General features: G+C 46.5%; 2 protein-coding genes across 2 annotated transcripts in view; one reads left to right on the top strand and one right to left on the bottom strand.

Annotated features, from left to right (window-relative positions):
- Positions 1–20,053, top strand: part of LOC143986879 (uncharacterized) — a 1,041,669-nt gene that overhangs the window by 37,203 nt on the left and 984,413 nt on the right. The gene's annotated exons all lie outside the window — the stretch shown is intronic.
- The window catches only part of LOC143989984 (uncharacterized), a 114,074-nt gene that overhangs the window by 5,357 nt on the left and 88,664 nt on the right, over positions 1–20,053 (bottom strand). Inside the window, exons 7-14 of the mRNA XM_077490227.1 lie at positions 6,242–6,311; positions 2,452–2,571; positions 2,240–2,363; positions 2,026–2,123; positions 1,709–1,936; positions 1,418–1,621; positions 1,136–1,327; positions 892–1,033 (exon numbers count right to left, since the gene is read on the bottom strand). Coding sequence (XP_077346353.1) covers positions 892–1,033; positions 1,136–1,327; positions 1,418–1,621; positions 1,709–1,936; positions 2,026–2,123; positions 2,240–2,363; positions 2,452–2,571; positions 6,242–6,311 — 1,178 coding nt within the window. The remainder of the gene's footprint in view (positions 1–891; positions 1,034–1,135; positions 1,328–1,417; positions 1,622–1,708; positions 1,937–2,025; positions 2,124–2,239; positions 2,364–2,451; positions 2,572–6,241; positions 6,312–20,053) is intronic.

Here is a 20,053-nt window from a genome sequence, read left to right as displayed (position 1 = left end):
CCAGTTTTGTCACATGAAAAGATAGAAGAAATTAATTACAAAAATGTGAGGGGTGTACTCACTTTTTTTGAGATACTGTAGGTCATTTTGTAGCAACAAGGAGATTAGGAGAGAAGTGTCAGAATTTTCCCCGTTGGTAAGTAATTAAGGGTGTAATGGTTGTAAGGCTTGTAAAAGTCTGCGCCAATCAAATATCAAATATCCAGCAGGTAGAAAATGGGAGCGAAAGAATTAAGGCCTATGTCATGTACAACTTATTATATAGGATACAAAAGTTAGGCCTATACAGTATCAGAATCATGTAATGTACAGCATAGAGTATATAGTGCAGGGGTCAGGAGTATGTAATTAACAATATAAATTATACAGTGTAAGGGTCAGGACTCATGATATTGGTATTCAGTAATCAGTGGAAGATGAAATGTTTACATGAGACAAGTTGCAGAGGTCCCACACCACTGCCTCCCATCTCCTGAGACTGCACTCAGTGACTTGGGTCTGAGACTATACAGATATATCCCTCCACCCGGTACAGCCAGCAGACAACAGAACAAGTAACCCTGCGAGAGATTTAACTAGAGCCAGGCATGGCGTAGAAGACTCAAGACACATACCCCAGTTGCCTAGGTTTAATAAAGCCTATGCAGAAAATGAAAATGTTGCTGCCAGCTGAACCCCAGAATCTCCATAAATCCAGTCTAGATACATAAATTGTGTCTGCAGCACAGAGAAGGAAGTTTATCCGAGAGAAATCCAGGAATACAGGACGGGGAACACAGCACAGGAAAGTGACCAGGGGATTACAGGCTGATATCACCCAGTCCTTGCCCTACTCTGGACCAATCAGTGAGCAGTATGGGTGGAGGAATGTATTTAGTGTTAATGACCCACCTGTGCTGATCTCTGTAGGAGTGTCCTCCTCTATAAATGTCCCCGTTATTCCATCCTCCTCCATAGACTGCTGATCATCCCTCACATACCTCTCTTCTTCTTCTGCTTTAATCTCAAGTTTTATATCTATCCGACCTCCATCCTAATCCAAGAAAAATATATGAAATTTCATTAGTAAAATATAAGCTCAGCATCCACACATCATCTCCATGAGTCCATGTTGTAGATGCTCTGTCCCACCAACCTTGTAACAGTGGGGGATGGTGTGAGCTTCCTGTGTGGAGTCCCGGGAATACAGAGGACGGGGACATCTCTCTGGGGGGTTTCTGGTATTAGGTGCTTCCATCATATCCTTGTGTCCTGAGAACTCCTCCATCACTCCATACTCCTCATCCTCCTCTTTAACAACAATAATATAATCTCCAAGATTTCCACTCTGAAAGATATAAAAAAAATGACATCAATGGTAACAATGCAGATAATGTACAGATCCTAATGATACTATCAGTGATTGTTCCTCATCTACCTGATGATGGTGGGGGATGGTGTGATCTTCCTGTGTGGAATCCCGGGAATACAGAGGACAGGGGATGGATGACTCCACCATGGTGTCCTGGTACAGATCTTTGTGTTCTTTTAGAAAGTCTGACTTCTCCATCACCCCATCCTCATCATCCTCCTCTTTTATCTCTTCTTTAATCTTAACTTTAGACTCTCTCAGGTTTCCACTCTGAATATAATAAAAATGACATCAATGGTAACAATACAGATAATGTACAGATCCTAATGATACTATCAGTGATTGTTCCTCATCTACCTGATGATGGTGGGGGATGGTGTGATCTTCCTGTGTGGAATCCCGGGAATACAGAGGACGGGGACATCTCTCTGGTGGGTTTCTGTAGCTGGATGACTCCACCATGGTGTCCTGGTACAGATCTTTGTGTTCTTTTAGAAACTTTGACTCCTCCATCACCCCATCCTCATCATCCTCCTCTTTTATCTCTTTTTTACCCTCAACTTTAGAATCTCTCAGGTTTCCACTCTGAATATATAATAAAAATGACATCAATGGTAATAATGCAGATAATGTACAGATCCTAATGATACTATCAGTGATTGTTCCTCATCTACCTGATGATGTTGGGGGATGGTGTGACCCTCCTGTGTGGAATCCCGGGAATACAGAGGACGGGGACATCTCTCTGGTGGGTTCCCATTACTGGATCCATCTGTAGGAAACACACACACTGACTGAATACATTGTTTCTATGTGTTTATCAGATGATGGGGGATCTAGGTGGAGCCTCCGTACTGCTCTCTCCTTTACAATAAAGTCTCCTCTTACCCGGTGATGTGAGGGGCGGCTGATTGTCCATCATGACGTCCTTGTAGAGATCCTTGTGTCCTTCTAAATACTCCCACTCCTCCATGGAGAAATAGACAGTGACATCCTGACACCTTATAGGAACCTGACACACACAATGATACAGTCACCATCCAGACACATCCCTTGTCTGTTACTGGATAATGTCCCAGAATTCCCAGAATCCTCCTCACCTCTCCTCCATCATCTCTCTGGTGACTTCTAGAATCTTCTTTGCATTTCTCTATTCTATCAGGGAGGGAGGTGGAGGCAATGTGATGGTCATATGATCTCCAGTAATATGTATATATAGACTGCACGGCAACACCAGAAAATAGTTGAAAATATTAATTATATCAGCACAGAGTGGTCCTGTGGATACTCCTAGAATAAACAGTGCCACGTCCTATTAATTTGACACAGAAAAGTTGAACAAGAGGCTTGGACTTTATAGGCACGGCCAAACAATTTATAGAAAAATATATTTTTATTGTAAACATAGAAAATCTATATTTTTTTAAATCCACATTCATAAATCAAATATAAAGTGCAGTTACTGTACATAACCAATTAACAACAGCGTGGAAACTTGGAGATGAATGAGATCATTCCATTATAGCGATCAGGATATAGGAGCATCAAAATGACTAACAAAATCGGAAAAGAAGAATATAAATAAGATACAATACAGTATACTATAATATAATAAACATGACGTACTGTTTCAACTACCCCCGAATTGGCCAGTCTACAGTGTCAGTACATTGACATTCTGTTACGGTAATTCGTGTTTGAATAACCTCCTTAGATTTTTTTTCTATTGGCAGCTGAACAGCTGATCACGAAATATTGGAAATCTGAGGTAACCTCCCCCTCCATAGGTGGATCGCCATCCTCAATGATCTCATGTTAATGGAGGAGATGCGTGCCAGTGAGGGAGACAACTAGGATAAACACCATAAAATGTGGTATGTCTGGGCTCATTATTCCACCTCGGATAGGCTACTGAATAGAATCACAGTGATTCTCAACCAGGGTTCCTCCAGAGGTTGCTAGGGGTTCCTTCAGCATTGGGCCATTTCTGCCTCTTGGATAAGTTCCCACCGACACCATTGATCTTTTTAGCTATCTGTACGGAGGTAATTCTTCCCAATGACCATCACACTAATGTATCATGAGTTGTAGATTTCTAATTTTCAGCAGGGGTTCCCCGAGACCGGAGAACTATTTCAAGGGTTCCTCTGAGTTGAAAAGGTTGAGAAAGGCTGCTCTAGAGGATGAGCTGAAAAACACCCTAGAATCAGGGCTGGTGCAAGGAGTTGACACCCTAGGCAAAACCCAATTTTGCTGCCCCCATTGGCTCCACCCCTGCCTCCACCCGCTTTGCCCTGCCCATGTGACAGAAGGCACCATTATACAGGAAGCATTAGCTCTGCTTCCTCTAGTGCTGGTTCCAGTGCTGCGCTGCACCTCTAATTTCAGTACTGGTTGGACTGAGTTAGTTACATGCTGCAGCCTACAGAGCATGCAGACGCAGAGGGAAACCAGCGGCTGGGCCCCCCTAGGCAGCAGTGCGTCCTAGGCGGCTGACCAGTTTGCCTAGTGGTAGCACCAGCCCTGCCTAGAATTAAAGGGGTTGTAAAGCTTTGTTTTTTATTTTCTAAATAGGTTCCTTTAAAGGGGTTGTAAAGGTAAATGTTTTTTCACCTTAATGCATTCTATGCATTAAGGTGAAAAAACATCTCACACTGCTGGCGCCCCCAGTCCCCCCGTTTTACTTACCTGACCCCTCGAAAATCCCGCGCTCGCCCCCGCCGTCCTCTTCGCCGCTCAGCCTGGCCGCTGATTGGCTGGAGTGGATGGATTGAAAGCAGCGCAGCCATTGGCTCGCGCTGCTGTCAATCACATCCAATGAGGCAGCGCGCCGGGGGGCGGGGCCTTGTGATACAGCGAGCGGCTATAGCCGCCGGCTGTATCACGGGAGCGCGCCCGCAGGTGCTTCTCACCAATGCGAGGGAGCTCGCATGAACGTGAGAAGCACCTGCGGGAGGAAGCAGAGACAGCCGCCGAGGGACCCCAGAAGAGCAGGTTCGGGGCCACTCTGTGCAAAACGAGCTGCACAGTGGAGGTAAGTATGACATGTTTGTTATTTTAAAAAAATAAAAATTTTTGCTTTACAACCCCTTTAAGCTAGTGCATTGTTGGGTATAGATATACATTCAGTGCGATTGTAACTGTTTTTCACAGCATGGGTGAGCTTGAAGGGTTGGGAGGCTGTTCACCGGTGCATGGTCATCAAGACATCTGGACCAACTACTCCGGTGTAGTTCCGGCCGTTAAAGGGGTTGTAAAGGTTTGTTTTTTATTTTCTAAATAGGTTCCTTTAAGCTAGTGCATTGTTGGTTCACTTACCTTTTCCTTCGATTTCCCTTCTAAATGTTTTTTTTCTTTGAATTTCTCACTTCCTGTTTCTCCTCAGTAAACTTCACACCATCATCCGAGCGGTGTTTAGTCAGCCAAAACAGCTTACTGAGGAGGAACAGGAAGTGAGAAATTCAGACAAAGAAAAAAAAACATTTAGAAGGGAAATTGAAGGAAAAGCTCCTGTTTTTTTTCTTTGTCTGAATTTCTCACTTCCTGTTCCTCCTCAGTAAGCTGTTTTGGCTGACTAAACACCGCTCGGATGATGGTGTGAAGTTTACTGAGGAGAAACAGGAAGTGAGAAATTCAAAGAAAAAAAACATTTAGAAGGGAAATCGAAGGAAAAGGTAAGTGAACCAACAATGCACTAGCTTAAAGGAACCTATTTAGAAAATAAAAAACAAACCTTTACAACCCCTTTAACGGCCGGAACTACACCGGAGTAGTTGGTCCAGATGTCTTGATGACCACGCACCTGTGAACGGCCTCCCAACCACCCAAGCTGTGAAAAACAGTTACAATCGCACTGAAAGCATATGTATACCCCCCATCCAACTTTCCCCCCTCTTATCTCTCCTACTTTACCCCCCCCTCCTCCCCTACCTCAGGCCTATGTTCAACTCTGTATACCCAACTGCATAGATACATGAAATGCTTAGGATATTGACTGCAACTATCTGTGATATCTGCATTTCCACCACCTAACTCTATGTACCGTTAGTGTGGTGGTGGCTTTCAACCACAACCACCCACCCCACCTGTTTTTCTTTATTCTGTACCCCCAACTGCCTTACTTTAAAAAATGGTTAATAAAAAAAATATATATTCAACCCTAAAGGGATGTGATGGCAACCCTAGTATAGACTGATGAGGTGAGAAGGTGATTGGTGGGAAAGGTGACATCTCCATAATGGAGAGAATGTTCTGGCCCCGTAATTGGGGAAATGTTCTGCCCTTGAAGGGGTTACATAGTAGGTGAGGTTGAAAAAAAAGACACAAGTCCATCAAGTCCAACCTATGTGTGTGATTATATGCCAGTATTACATTGTATATCCCTTTATGTTGCGGCCGTTCAGGTGCTTATCTAATAGTTTTTTTGAAAGTATCGATGCCACCCCCGCTGAGACCACCGCCTGTGGAAGGGAATTCCACATCCTAACCGCTCTTACAGTAAAGAGCCCTCTACGTAGTTTAAGGTTAAACCTCTTTTCTTCTCATTTTAATGAGTGGCCATGAGTCTTGTTAAACTCCCTCCCGCGAGGTTTCCACACTATATATGTGCATATAATCATCTGCTGGAGATAAAAGACATCACGGTGTCTATGGAGGAAGAGTCATATAAGCCATTAAAAAAGAATAATAAAGTGAAATAAAATGAGGAGAATGTTTTGGCCACATAAATTGGAAAATGTTCTGCCCCTGAAGGGGTTATTCTACATTTTCACACTATATATGTGTGTATCATCATCTGCTGGAGATAAAAGACATCACAGTGACTATGGAGGAAGAGGACGGACATGACAGGGGGTTACTGGGTATAAAAAGAAAATAAGATCTTATTACCTCCTCTACTGCCACTTCCAGCAATGTCTTCTCGATACTTCCTCCCAACTCACCTCTCACCCGAAACTTCCTGTAAGTACTTGACATAACTTCCTGTCTGTATTCCATAGAGACTTCCTGTCTGGGTAGAGGTGAGATCACCACCTTGTGGAGCTCAGAGGAACTGCAGCTCTGAGAAACATCTCGTAGTGTAGTGTGAACACGGCCTTGTGCTGTGTGTGTGTGTGTGTATGTACTGTATATCCTAGATGGAGTCATCTCCACTCCCACCAAAGGTGATAGAAATATATTACTGCCTAGTACAGCCTTTCTCAGCCAGGGTTCCTCCAAAGGTTTCTAGAGGTTCTTTGTGTAATGAACAATTTTTGTCTCTCAGTAACAATTTCATGACAGTAAGCATTTCCTTCTTTCACCAACCACTGATATAAGGGAATCCTTCTCCCATCGGTCACCAATAATGGACCAATTAACATATCTATTGGTTTTCATATCCATTTTTTTTATGCCCCTCTGACACACGAGAGCTACGTAAAATAGATAGGTCTCTAGTAATGCACTAGATATGACCATAGAGAATAACAAACGAAAAGATTGGAACATTGTTTAACTTTGGTCCATTTTGCATGTTCCTGCTTCTCATTTATTGTAATTGTATTCTATGTACTCATGCATCTTTATATCCGTTGTGGGTTTCCAGTGTCTCTTTGGGCGGGGGCTCGGCTCCCTGTGGCTTCTCGGCAGGGTGGGGGAATGCAGAGGCCCCTGCGTTCCCCGACCATGCTCCAACAGGCGGGCAAAATTATTTTGGAGGGAGCAACACTTTGTCGGCGGCGTCCCTGGATCACCTGTGAACATATGCGGCGGGGGGGAATTTTGGGCGGGATTCCCGTGTGTGTGCACCCCGCCATGACGTCATGTAATTATGGCGGAAGTGACAACGGTGGTCGGGGCTTTTTGCCTTCCGGGACGCTGGGGCAGTCACACTGTGGCCGCTCTTTCTGCGGCCAGGATGCCACATCTTTGAGGTGGGGGGGGGGGGGTGGTCTGAACCTGTGGCTTATTAGTGGAATTCAGGAAGCCCTATAAATAACCTTAAGCTGCATGCAGACCATGACAAGATCCCTTGCATCCCTGAATTTACAGTCATTCCACACGAATGGCTCTATGCAAGTACGTCCTTTAATCATGGTCGATTCCCCTTTTGCCTTCTCAGGTTACCATCTTTCAAATATACTTCCACACTGTATCTTGGCTTTTGTCTATTGAGTCCTTGGCTCGTTATATACTTGAAGCCAGGCACCCTATTTTAGTCAACTGACATTTTATAGCATTCATTTATACACTTAGGTTTATAGCGTCAGACCATATTCATGGGTTGTGCGTTTGCAGCCTTCTCACTAACGATCATTTTTACCCCAGCATACTTGGACTGCCTCTGTGTCTTTTTTCCCCTCAAACATTCTGTCATCAGCACCTGTCCCTTTTTTTCACGTTTTTATTTTTCATCATGTCATTCACCTTCTCTATTTCATAGAAGCTAAATGTACACAATAACACTGCGCAATAGTCAACTACAGAGGAAAACTGAAAAAAAGGCTGCTAACACGCTAAAACTGGGATCTTTTTAGCTCGGAAAACGTCAAGAATGTAAAGTGTAAGCGCCAAGCATGTATGAATATAACTCTTAAAAATAGCAAAGCTGAAAAGGGAAAACACTAGTGTGTACGTATACCTATAACAGATAAATACAATGTGACCCCAAGTATGGGGATAACCACAACATATATGAAAAGCAAAATAGTGAATATATAAACATTGAAATCTATATATCAATGGGACTAAACGTGTGGATATATATCTTAATAAGGAAATAACAGAAAAAAATCCCACTTTACTGTGACATAACCCCGAACAAGGGGGTAACAACAAAATGTGCAGAAAACATCCACATGAGCATATAAATAATAAAGACGCTAAAGTCCATAAAATAATGAAGCAAAAACGTGTGAAGTGTAAGTCCCAATAAACTTCGGTGTCCACGAGAGTCCCACTTTACTGTGACCAAAGGTAATTCCACCCAGTGTAGCTCCCACCACCTTAAGAAGCACAGGCTTACCAGATGGACATGACCCGAATAGACATATGCCTAAGGGGTCAGTTATAGCTTGTAATCCCAGCTACTGCAACTCTAGATTCAGCATTCCACCGTAGGGGGGGATCCAAACACAAATGGTTCATTCAGTATGACAGGCTGCGTGTAATCACCGTTTTTATATATATAGACAGCTCCGGCAACAGTTCAGGCATGAAAGTAGAAAAATAGAGCCGACATAGCATAATAAAGTTTTTTTTTTTTTAAATTGCTTTAATAAAAATAGAATATCAAACTCACATTTCCATTGTGATCAATAAGCATGTCAGAGGAAAAATAGGCAGTGGCGGAGTCCTCCCGACGCGTTTCGACCTACAGGTCATCATCTGGGGTGCCACAGTGCACCCCTGATGTTTTCTGCACATTTTGTTGTTACCCCCTTGTTCGGGGTTATGTCACAGTAAAGTGGGATTTTTTTCTGTTATTTTCTTATTAAGATATATATCCACACGTTTAGTCCCATTGATATATAGATTTCAATGTTTATATATTCACTATTTTGCTTTTCATATATGTTGTGGTTATCCCCATACTTGGGGTCACGTTGTATTTATCTGTTATAGGTATACGTACACACTAGTGTTTTCCCTTTTCAGCTTTGCTATTTTTAAGAGTTATATTCATACATGCTTGGCGCTTACACTTTACATTCTTGACCTTCTCTATTTCATATTTTGTAGATTTCAGTACTCCCTCACTTGTCTATTTCTCCTTGCACTCACTCCATCTTTTTCTTCCCCTCCAACTTCACACAATACATCCACTCAACTCATACCCATTATATCACTTCCCCCCTAATTTTTCCTTTTTTTTTCCTCATGCCTATATTTCACCACCTTATCCCCATCGGGTCCCCCCTAGCTCCTCTCTCCCCACCTTCTTCTCGCTCCCATCCATTTCCTCCCCCCCATATTGTTGTTTCTTTCTACCCCCTTTCTCTTTGCCCCCTTGGTCCCCCTTTTTCCTTTCTTCCCTCCCCTAATTTCCTTCTTCCCCCCTCTGTCCCCTTTCCCGTCTCCCCCCTTCTCTAACCCCCCTTTCCTCTTCCCCCTCCCCCCCTTATTGGTCCTACGGTAGCACTGGTTTGGTCCTCTTACCCTTTTCATCATATCACTTTTTGTACCAAACTCATGCATATCTCAATTCTATTATTACTTTTTAATTAGAGAATGTCACTTTCAATCCCCCTTGTCCGCCGCGGGGGAGGGGGGGATTGTCAGGACCTGTCGCTAGCTGATTTCATCCAAATGAGTGAGCGGGTCTTCTTACCTTAACGTTGAATGTAACATGTTGTTAAAATGTATTTTTGCTTTGTAATTATGTTCAGTCTAAATGTATTATCTGTCTCATAGACCATTCCTCCTGAAGAAGCGGTTTATACCACGAAACCGGTAGAGGAAACATCTTATACTCCACTCCAACAGAAACTCTACGGGGGAACCCGTTAGTAGCTAGTTATTTGTGGTGTATACTTTTTTTCTTTATGTATTAAAATTAGATTTTTATTACAATTAATTTGTCATTGTATCAGTACCGAGATAGTCCATTATTCATTCCAGGTGGTCATGTGCATTGGTCAGCATCAGCAACTGCCCCCACATTTTCACCTTTCCAATTTTCAATTATAAACAATTGGAATTCGTTTGACATTTTGATATGTTAGGGCTTTTTGGAATCCCCTTTTGATGCATTGATATCATTGGGAATTTGCTGCAGGTGTTGGCCTCCCCTACCCTCTGAGGGTTTCCTCAGTTGTAGGTAGGGGGCGGAAGTGGTCGGCACCTACAGCCTATAAGTGGAATTCAGGAAGCCCTATAAATAACCTTAGGCTGCATGTGGATCAAGACAGGATCCCATACACCCCTGAACCTGCAGGCATGCCACATGAATGGCTCCATGTAAGTACTTCATACAATCATGATTGATTCCCAATTTGCCCTTTCAGGTTACCATCTTTAAAATATACCTTAATATTGCATCTTTGCTTCTGTCTATTGAGTCTTTGGCTCATTCTATAGCTGAAGCCAGGCATTCCATCTTAGTCAATTGATGTTTTATAGCATTTATATATACACTTCTGCCCTGTACACAAGGTCGGACATTCCGACCACAAAATCCGTCGTTTTTGTTCCGACAGATTTTGGCTGAAACTTGCATACACACGGGCGCACAAAGTTGTTGGAAAATCCGATCATTCTGAACGAGGTGACGTCAAACACATACGTCGGGACTACATAGAGGCCAGTAGCCAATAGCTTTTGTCTCCAAATTTTTTCTGACCATGTGTGGCATTGGAATTCTCTACACACGATCGGAAAAAGTCTGATCAGATTTTGTTGTCGGAAAATTTTAGATCCAGCTCTCAAACTTTCAAATGTATCCTTAGTTATCTTGCACCGTCCCACATTACATCTAGTCCATGCAATTATTCTACCTTGGCCAGACAGCTTGGTGAGTTGTTTATTGAAATACATATCATGGTGGTGGGTTAGGTTATATTTCTTTTACATCGGGACTATAAACGTGCCAGTAGCCCAATAGCTTTCGTCTCTTAGTTTATTCTGAGCATGCGTGGCACTTTGTCCGTCGGAATTGTCTGCACACGATCGGAATTGATGCAATTTTGTTGTTGGAAAATTTTAGATCCTGCTCTCAAACTTTGTGCGTAGGAAAATCTGACGGAAAAAGTCAGATGGAGCCCACGCGCAGTCGGATTTTCTGACAACATGATCCGATCGCACATTTTCTAAATCCGACCATGTGTACAGGGCATTAGGCTTATGTTGTCAAACCATATTTATGGTTTGTGCGCCTGCACCCCTTTCACTAGATCGCTTTTACTCCTGCATACTTGGACTGTCTTTTTGGCCCTTTCCCTCCCTCATACATCTCGTCAGCTTTTTCTCTTACATGTTGTTCATACATAATATTTTTTTTTTCTTCTCGGCTTGTCATACACCTTTCTCACTTCATACTCTGTAGTAGGGATGAGCTTCGTGTTCGAGTCGAACGTAAGTTCGACTCGAACATTGGTCGTTCGTGCGTTCGCCGAATTCCGAACGTTTGGGCCGTTCGCGGAAAAATTCGTGTGGCCCACAATGCACTGCGATGGCGCAATGCATTGCTGGCTCACGATTGACCAAGCATGCACTGTGACCCCGCATGCTTGGCCAATCGCAGCGCCAGTAGCGCGGAGAGCCATGGTTGGCCACAGGCGTCCTGCCTGTGGCCAATCATAGCTCAGGCTGTGTAGTGCACGCCCCACACTATATAAGGCCGCCTTTGAGGCGGCCTCGTGTAGTGTGTTGGCGTCTGAAGCAGTGGGTGTTCTGTGTACCTTCAACACAGTTACACACCAATCGTTTTTGGCTGATTTACTATCTTGCTCTTGTGTAGTGGTTACTGTCTGTGCCCTGACCGCAGTATACACCACTATATTCACCTCACCTATATAGCTAGTGATCTAGCTTTAATAATAGAGCTTGCAGTCAGTAGTGTTAGTGCGTGCTGTCTGCGTGCTCTGTACCCAGTACATCCACCTACATAGCTGTTCTCTATTTGAGCCCAATTGCCATCTGCAGGAGTTATTGGAAGTTGTGTGTGCTTCCAGCACAGCACAGCACTGTATACATCTGTATATACCCCTTTAACTCTGCTGTTTTCTGGTTATTGTCTGCGTGCCCTGACCGCAGTATACACCGTGATATTCACCTCACCTATATAGCTAGTGGTCCATCTTTAACAATAGCGCTTGCAGTCAGTAGTGTCACTCAGGAGATAGTGCGTGCTGTCTGCGTGCTCTGTACCCAGTACATACCGCTATAATCCACCTACATAGCTGTTCTCTATTTGGGCCCAATTGTCATCTGCAGGAGTTATTGGAAGTTGTGTGTGCTTCCAGCACAGCACAGTATACATCTGTATATACCCCTTTAACTCTGCTGTTCTATAAAAAAGGCATCTGCAGGAGTTAGTGGGTGTTGTGTGCCTACAGCACAATATAAACTACCCAACTACTGTTTTACCCAACTCCCTTCAGGCCATTACCATGTCTGGAAGGCCAGCAAGGAGAGGCAGACAGGCGTGAGCCGATAAAAGAGGGCAAGCAGGCTCTGTGTCTAGAGACAACAGTGCTGGTCGTGGACGCGGTGCATTGTCATCAGCACGTGGCCATGGGACATGCTTGTCCTTCTTTTCTGCAGCTGGACATGTTGAACCGCAACATGCCAACGACTTGGTAGAGTGGATGACTAAGCCCTCTTCATCCTCCTCATCCTCTCTCACCCAGTCTCAGGGTAGTAGCAAAGCAGCTGCCAACGCATCGTCTTCCCTCCTCTCAATGTCATCATCAGTGACTCCTTCCCTAGACCCACCACGTCCTCCTGAGGAGTCTCCTGAACTCTTTGAGCACAGTGTTGGGTACATGCTCCAGGAGGATGACCAGTGTTTGGTGGGCTCTGATGATGACACTCAGCTAGAGGAAGGCAGTAGCGTGAGCGCAGAGAGAGAGGATGCTCAAGAAGCACAGCAATCTGGCAGTCATGTTCCACAAGCTGCAGCATACTGCCAGGTTTACTACAGCGATGAAGAGGGAGGGGATGATGAGGGCACTGACTCCACGTGGGTGCCTGGAAGGAGGGAGGAGGAGGAGGAGGAGGCACATGTCCAACGAGGCAGGATGCCCTCCGGGGGCCAGCTTAGGGGCAGCACACCGACTGAATCACACCGCAGAGCTCCGCCTGCGCAGAGCGCTTCCTCTGCGCGTTATTCTAAAAGTTCTTTGGTGTGGGCCTTTTTTGAGACGAGTGCATCAGATCGCACCGCTGCTATTTGCAACATATGTCTCAAGCGTATCTCACGTGGCCAAAACATCAGCCGCTTGGGCACCACATGCTTGACCAGACATATGTTGACCTGCCATGCAGCTCGTTGGCAAGCGTACCTCAAAGACCCACACCAAAGAACAAAGCGGACCTCTCCTTGCTCCTCATCAGCTGGCATCTCCAACCCCACTAGACCTTCAGTCCTCTCTGAAACCTGCTCTGAGAGGAATGAAGGTGTAGAATTAGGTGTGTCACAGCCAAGTGCTTCCGGGAACTCTGCTAGTGGTACATCCACATCCGATTATAGCAGGCAAATGTCCCTGCCCCAGCTGCTGGACCGGCGGAAGAAGTTTACTCCCAGCCATCCACATGCCCAGCGGTTGAATGCTAGCTTGGCTAAATTGCTAGCACTTCAACTGCTGCCTTTTCAGTTGGTAGACTCGGCCCCCTTCCGTGAGTTTGTACAATGTGCGGTTCCTCAGTGGCAGGTCCCCAAACGCCACTTTTTCTCACGGAAGGCGATTCCGGCTCTCTACCGGCATGTGGAAGGCAATGTCCTTGCCTCGCTGGACAGGGCGGTCAGCGGTAAGGTGCATATTACCGCTGACTCATGGTCCAGCAGGCATGGACCGGGATGTTACCTGTCTTTCACGGCCCATTGGGTCACTCTTCTGGCTGCTGGGAAGGATGCAGGACAAGGTGCAGTAGTGTTGGAGGTTGTTCCGCCACCACGCCTCCAAAATGCTACTATTGGTTGTGACACACCTCTCTCCTCCACCCCCTCCTCTTCTTCTTCCTCCATGGCCTCTTCCAGTGCTCTGTCCTCAGAACCAGCGGTTCTCCGTAGGCGTTCCAGGGGCTACGCAAGTACGCAGGCAAAACGATGCCATGCCGTGCTTGCGCTGGTTTGTTTGGGGGACAGGAGCCACACTGGGGCGGATGTTTTGTCAGCTCTGCAGGGGCAGGCCGAGCGGTGGTTGATGCCACGCCAGCTTAAGCCAGGAATGGTGGTTTGCGACAATGGCACCAACCTCCTCTCCGCCCTCCGACAGGGACAACTGACCCATGTGCCCTGTGTAGCTCACGTCCTTAACCTGGTGGTGCAGCGGTTCTTGGGCAGGTACCCCGGCTTACAGGATGTCCTGAAGCAGGCCAGGAGAGTCTGTGTGCATTTCCGCCGATCATTTAATGCCTGTGCTCGGCTGGCTGAGCTCCAAAAGGAGTTGAACCTGCCCAAGAACCGCCTTATATGTGACATGCCCACCAGATGGAACTCAACATTGGCCATGCTGCAGCGGCTGCACACGCAGCAGAGGGCCATCAATGAGTACCTGTGCGACTACGGCACCAGGACAGGGTCAGGGGAGCTTGGTTTTTTCCCACCACGCCAGTGGGGCATGATCAGGGATGCATGCACTGTCCTGTCACCGTTTGAGGAGGCCACAAGGATGGTGAGCAGTGACAGTGCATGCATCAGTGACACTGTACCTCTTGTCCACCTCTTGGAGCATACGCTGCGTGGAATAATGGACAGGGCACTTGAGGCAGAACAGAGGCAGGAAGAGGAGGACTTCCTTGCCTCTCAAGGCCCCCTTTATCCAGACAGTGTTCCTGCTGTGCCACCCATCACACAGGAAGAGGGTGAGGAGGAGGAAGAGGAGGAGGAGGAAGAGGAGGAGGAGGATGATTGTGTCAGCATGGAGGTGGAGGCTGGCACTCAGCATCAGCATCAGCAGCAGCAGTCTTATAGGGATGATTTACAGTCCCAAGAAACACGTGGACTTGTACGTGGCTGGGAGGAGGTAGCTGCGGATCATGTTGTCCTTAGTGACCCAGAGGACTCCGGACCGAATGCCTCAGCTAACCTACGCTGCATGGCCTCCCTGATCCTGCAAAGCCTGCGGAAGGATCCTCGTATTCTTCGGATCAAGGAGAGGGACCATTACTGGCTGGCCACTCTCCTTGATCCACGGTACAAGGGTAAGGTTGCCGACCTTATCTTGCCATCGCAGAGGGAGCAGAGGATGAGACATCTCCGGGAGGCCTTGCAGAAAGCTCTGTGCAACGCGTTCCCAGAGACTGGGAGGTCACAAACTCCTGGTCCTGGACAACGTGTTGCTGAGGCATCAGTCAGAAGGAGCGGTGGAGAAGGTGGCCGTCTGACTGATGCTTTCAGACAATTTTTTAGTCCGCAGCCCCAAGGTATGATTGGTTCCAGCACCCATCGCCAGCGTCTAATTTACATGGTGCAGGAATACCTAGGGGCAAGGTCAGACTTGGACACCTTTCCCACTGAAAATCCTCTGGCTTACTGGGTCTTGAGGATGGATCACTGGCCAGAGCTTGCACAGTATGCAATTGAGCTACTGGCCTGTCCTGCATCCAGCGTTCTTTCGGAACGCACCTTCAGTGCTGCTGGTGGCTTCGTTACCGATCACAGGGTGCGCCTGTCCACCGAATCAGTTGATCGACTGACCTTCATCAAGATGAATCAGTCTTGGATCACCCACAGCTACCAAGCACCTGAAGCTGATGTAACCGAATAATTTTTTTTGAAATACCACATCCCTTCAAGACTGCCTATGCTGATGCTGAGTGACTGTCCTGTTATGTTGATTGTCTATCCTCTTCCTCCTCCGCTGATATGTTGGAAGAACATTTTTGGTTCTGGGTGATGCCAGCAGCCCAATTTTTCTGCCCCTGTTTAACAGGGGCGTTTAAGTGCAATTTTTGATGCAATGCTTTGCAGCAGGGCTAATTCCTGCAATAAAACTAGAGTATATGGCAGAGGTTGCAGTGTGATGGCACCAGTGCCTAAGGCCCAATTTTTCTGCCCCTGTTTAACAGGGGTGTTTAATTACAATTTTTGATGCAATGCTTTGCAGCAGGGCTAATTCCTGCAATAAAACTAGAGTATATGGCAGAGGTTGCAGTGTGATGGCACCAGTGCCTAAGGCCCAATTTTTCTTCCCCTGTTTAACAGGGGCGTTTAATTACAATTTTTGATGCAATGCTTTGCAGCAGAGCCAATTCCTGCAATAAAACTAGAGTATATGGCAGAGGTTGCAGTGTGATGGCACCAGTGCCTAAGGCCCAATTTTTCTGCCCCTGTTTAACAGGGGCGTTTAATTACAATTTTTGATGCAATGCTTTGCAGCAGGGCTAATTCCTGCAATAAAACTAGAGTATATGGCAGAGGTTGCAGTGTGATGGCACCAGCAGCAGTGCCTAAGGCCCAATTTTTCTGCCCCTGTTTAACAGGGACATGTAATTACAATTCTTGATATAATATTTCACAGGAGGGCCCCTTCCTGTGCCCACCCAGAGTAACGGTGAGGACTTATAGTGTTGTGGCACCAGCACCACAACCACCAAAGGTCAATTTTTCTACCACTGTTCAACAATGGCATGTAATTACAATTCTTGATATAATCGTTCACAGCAGGGCGCTCCAGCGCCCACCAAGAGTCACTTTGAGGGCTTACAATGTTGTGGCAAAACCAACACCTTGTTCCGCCATTTCTGCAGAGCATATAGGGCAGGCCCCTACTTTCAAACATCCAATTTACAAACATCTCCTACTTGCAAACGGAAGGAGACAACAGCAAGTGAGATGAAAAAAGATGAACGACAAAACAAATTATACAGGGGTGATAACCCTTCCCTATGTTTTCCAAAAAGCTTAAAAATAGTTTTTTTTACTGGAGCTACATTTTAAAAATGTACCAGTTGAAAATTACAAACAGATTCAACTTAACACAACAAACCTACACAGTCCCTGTCTTGTTTGCACCGCCTGTATACTGCTGTTCTGAGTATATAGGGCCTGGGGGCCACACGCATTTCCTTTTTTTAATATGGGTACGGGGTTCCCCTTAATATGCATACAAGACCCAAATAGGCTGGTAATGGGCAGGGAGGGCTACCCATGCCATTTTTCTGAATGATTTTCAACCATATTGCAGGAACCAGATATAACATTAAAACTGCAAGCAGTTTTAAATGGTGTTATTTCCGTTTAATGTCATTTTGTGCAGGGACTGTTCTAAACACGGGAAACACGTGGCACTTCACAGGCATACTACAGACACCCCCCAGGCACCATATTTAAAGGAATATTTCATTTTTTTTTTTTTCACTTTAATTGTCATTAAAATCAGTGCTCCCGCCAAAACGGCCGTTTTGAAAACTTTTTTTTGCATTGACCCATGTCCCCTGAGGCAGGAGTCAGGTCGCCAAACCCTTTTTAGGACAGTATCTTGCATATCAGCCGTTAAAATTAGCACTTTCCATTTCGAACATTCGAGTCCCATAGACTTCAATGGGGTTCTAACGTTCGTTACGAACGCGGGGTCCGTTCGAAAGTTCTGGTGCGAACCGAACCGGGGGGTGTTCGGCTCATCCCTACTCTGTAGTTTCCAGCACCCCTTCACCTCCCACACCACCACTCACATCTCACGTGTTCTTGTCCCCTTGTTTATTTCACTTTGCAATCACTCCATTCCTCTTCCCCATCTATTCTCACAACACATCCATCTCATACCCTAAGGCCGCGTACACACGGGCGGACTGTTCGCCCAACTTTGTCCGCTGAACAGTGTTTGGGCGGACAGTCCGCTCGTGTGTGGGCTTTCAGCGGACAGTTGGACGGACAAGGTTTTTCGGAATTTCCGAAAAACTGTCCGCTGAAACCTTGTTTCAGCGAACAGTCCGCTCATGTGTAGGCTTGTTCGTCAAACAAAGTTGCGCGCATGCTCAAAAAGGATTTTCACGCCGAAAGCTATAATGCAGTGTATAGGACGTCGTATTTTTCGTCCCGTCGTACTGCCGTTCACGTCATCGCGCACGGTTTCAGCAAACTGTTCGTTCGTCGTGTGTGGCCATGTCCGTCCATGCTAATTTTGAGCGGACTATTTGCCGAAACTGTTGGACGGACAAAGTTGGGCGAACAGTCCGCCCGTGTGTACGCGGCCTTACACATTACTTTTTTCTTTCATTTTCACAAAACACACTACTATTGTCAGAACAACACATATACACCTTATCCAATACAAACGAATTACTATAACAATATATGACTATCTTAATACCTAATAAACATATGGAATCAGTTTGGCATTTGGTGTTCCAGATCTTCATAAAGGAGACAGATATTAATGAACAATTGGAATCCATCTGACATTTTGTAATACGTTATGACTTTTTGGAATCCCCTCTTGATGCACTGATATCATTGGGAATTTTCTGCAGGTGTTGGCCTCCCTTACCCTCTGAGGGTGTCCTCAGCGTGACTGCGTGCAAGTCACATCGGATCAATTCTTCCCACCTTTGGGACACGAATGGGGTATGGACCCTCGGGAATGATCCAACGGTTTTAAATTTCTGGTCAGTAGTTCTCTCGTTTCACCTTTCAGTAAGGCCGCGTACACACGGGCGGACTGTCTGCCGAAACTAAGTTCGTCAAACAGTCCGCTCAAACTTTTGAATGAACGAACACGCCCACACACGGCACTTTTTGAGCGGACAAATACAGCAAACTTTGTTCGTCGTACTAAGTCCGCGCAACTTTTGAAATGAACGGACTCGCCCACACACGAGGCAACAGTCCGCTCATTTCGAGCGCGTGTGCAGGTAGGCGGGGCCCGCGACGGAGACGTCGCGGGCTCCGCCGCCTGGAATGAACTTAAAGGGGAACCCCAACGCCGAAAAAAATCGGCGTGGGGGTCCCCCCGAAGTCCACAACAGACCCTTGTCCGAGCACGCTACCCGGCCGGCCAGGAAAGGGGGGCGAGCGAGCGCGCCCCCCCTCCCGAGCCGTACCAGGCCGTGTGCCCTCAACATGGGGGGTGCCTTGGGGAAGGGGGGGCCGCGCGGCCCCCCCACCCCAAAGCACCTTGTCCCCATTTTTTTTTGGGTACTTTTATTTTACAGGTGAATGGGTAGGGGTACATTGTACCCCATACTCATTCACATAGGGTGGGGGACCGGTATCCGGGGGCCCCCTTATTAAAGGGGGCTCCCGGATTCCGATAAGACCCCCGCCCGCAGACCCCGACAACCAAACGGCCAGGGTTGTCGGGAAGAGGCCCTTGTCCTCATCAACATGGGGACAAGGTGCTTTGGGGTGGGGGGGCCGCGCGGCCCCCCCTTCCCCAAGGCACCCCCCATGTTGAGGGCACGCGGCCTGGTACGGCTCGGGAGGGGGGGCGCGCTCGCTCGCCCCCCTTTCCTGGCCGGCCGGGTAGCGTGCTCGGACAAGGGTCTGTTGTGGACTTTGGGGGGACCCCCACGCCGATTTTTTTCGGCGTTGGGGTTCCCCTTTAAGTCCATACCAGGCGGCGGGGCCAGCGACGTCTCCTTCACGGGCCCCGCCTACCTGGAGACGCGCTCGTAATGAGCAGACTTTCCTCCGAGCGGGAACAGTTTGCTCATTTCGAAAGTGGCCTACACACGGGCGGACTGTTCGCTCAAACAAAGTTTCAGCGGACAGTTTTTCGGAATTTCCGAAAAACTTTGTTCGTCAAACTGTCCGCTGAAACTGTCCGCTGAAGCCCCACACACGAGCGGAGTGTCCGCTGAAACACTGTTCAGCGGACAAAGTTGAGCGAACAGTCCGCCCGTGTGTACGCGGCCTAAAAGTAACTATACCTTGAATATATATAATTGAATACATGTTGGAATATCTCCTTCTTTTGAGATACTAAATATATCTCTTTATAGCAAACCTACCCCCTGAAGACCACATGGGTCGAAACACATCAGGGCATCATCACAACAGACCAATGATATGTGATGCTGTAACTTTGTGTTTGCTTTCTGTAAATGTGAAATGTGTTT

Source organism: Lithobates pipiens, unplaced genomic scaffold (genome assembly GCF_037356315.1).
Source record: "Lithobates pipiens isolate NorthernLeopardFrog02 unplaced genomic scaffold, aLitPip1_a1.2 Scaffold_18, whole genome shotgun sequence".
Classification (NCBI taxonomy): Eukaryota; Metazoa; Chordata; class Amphibia; order Anura; family Ranidae; genus Lithobates; species Lithobates pipiens.
This window is presented reverse-complemented; position numbering and strand designations above follow the sequence as displayed.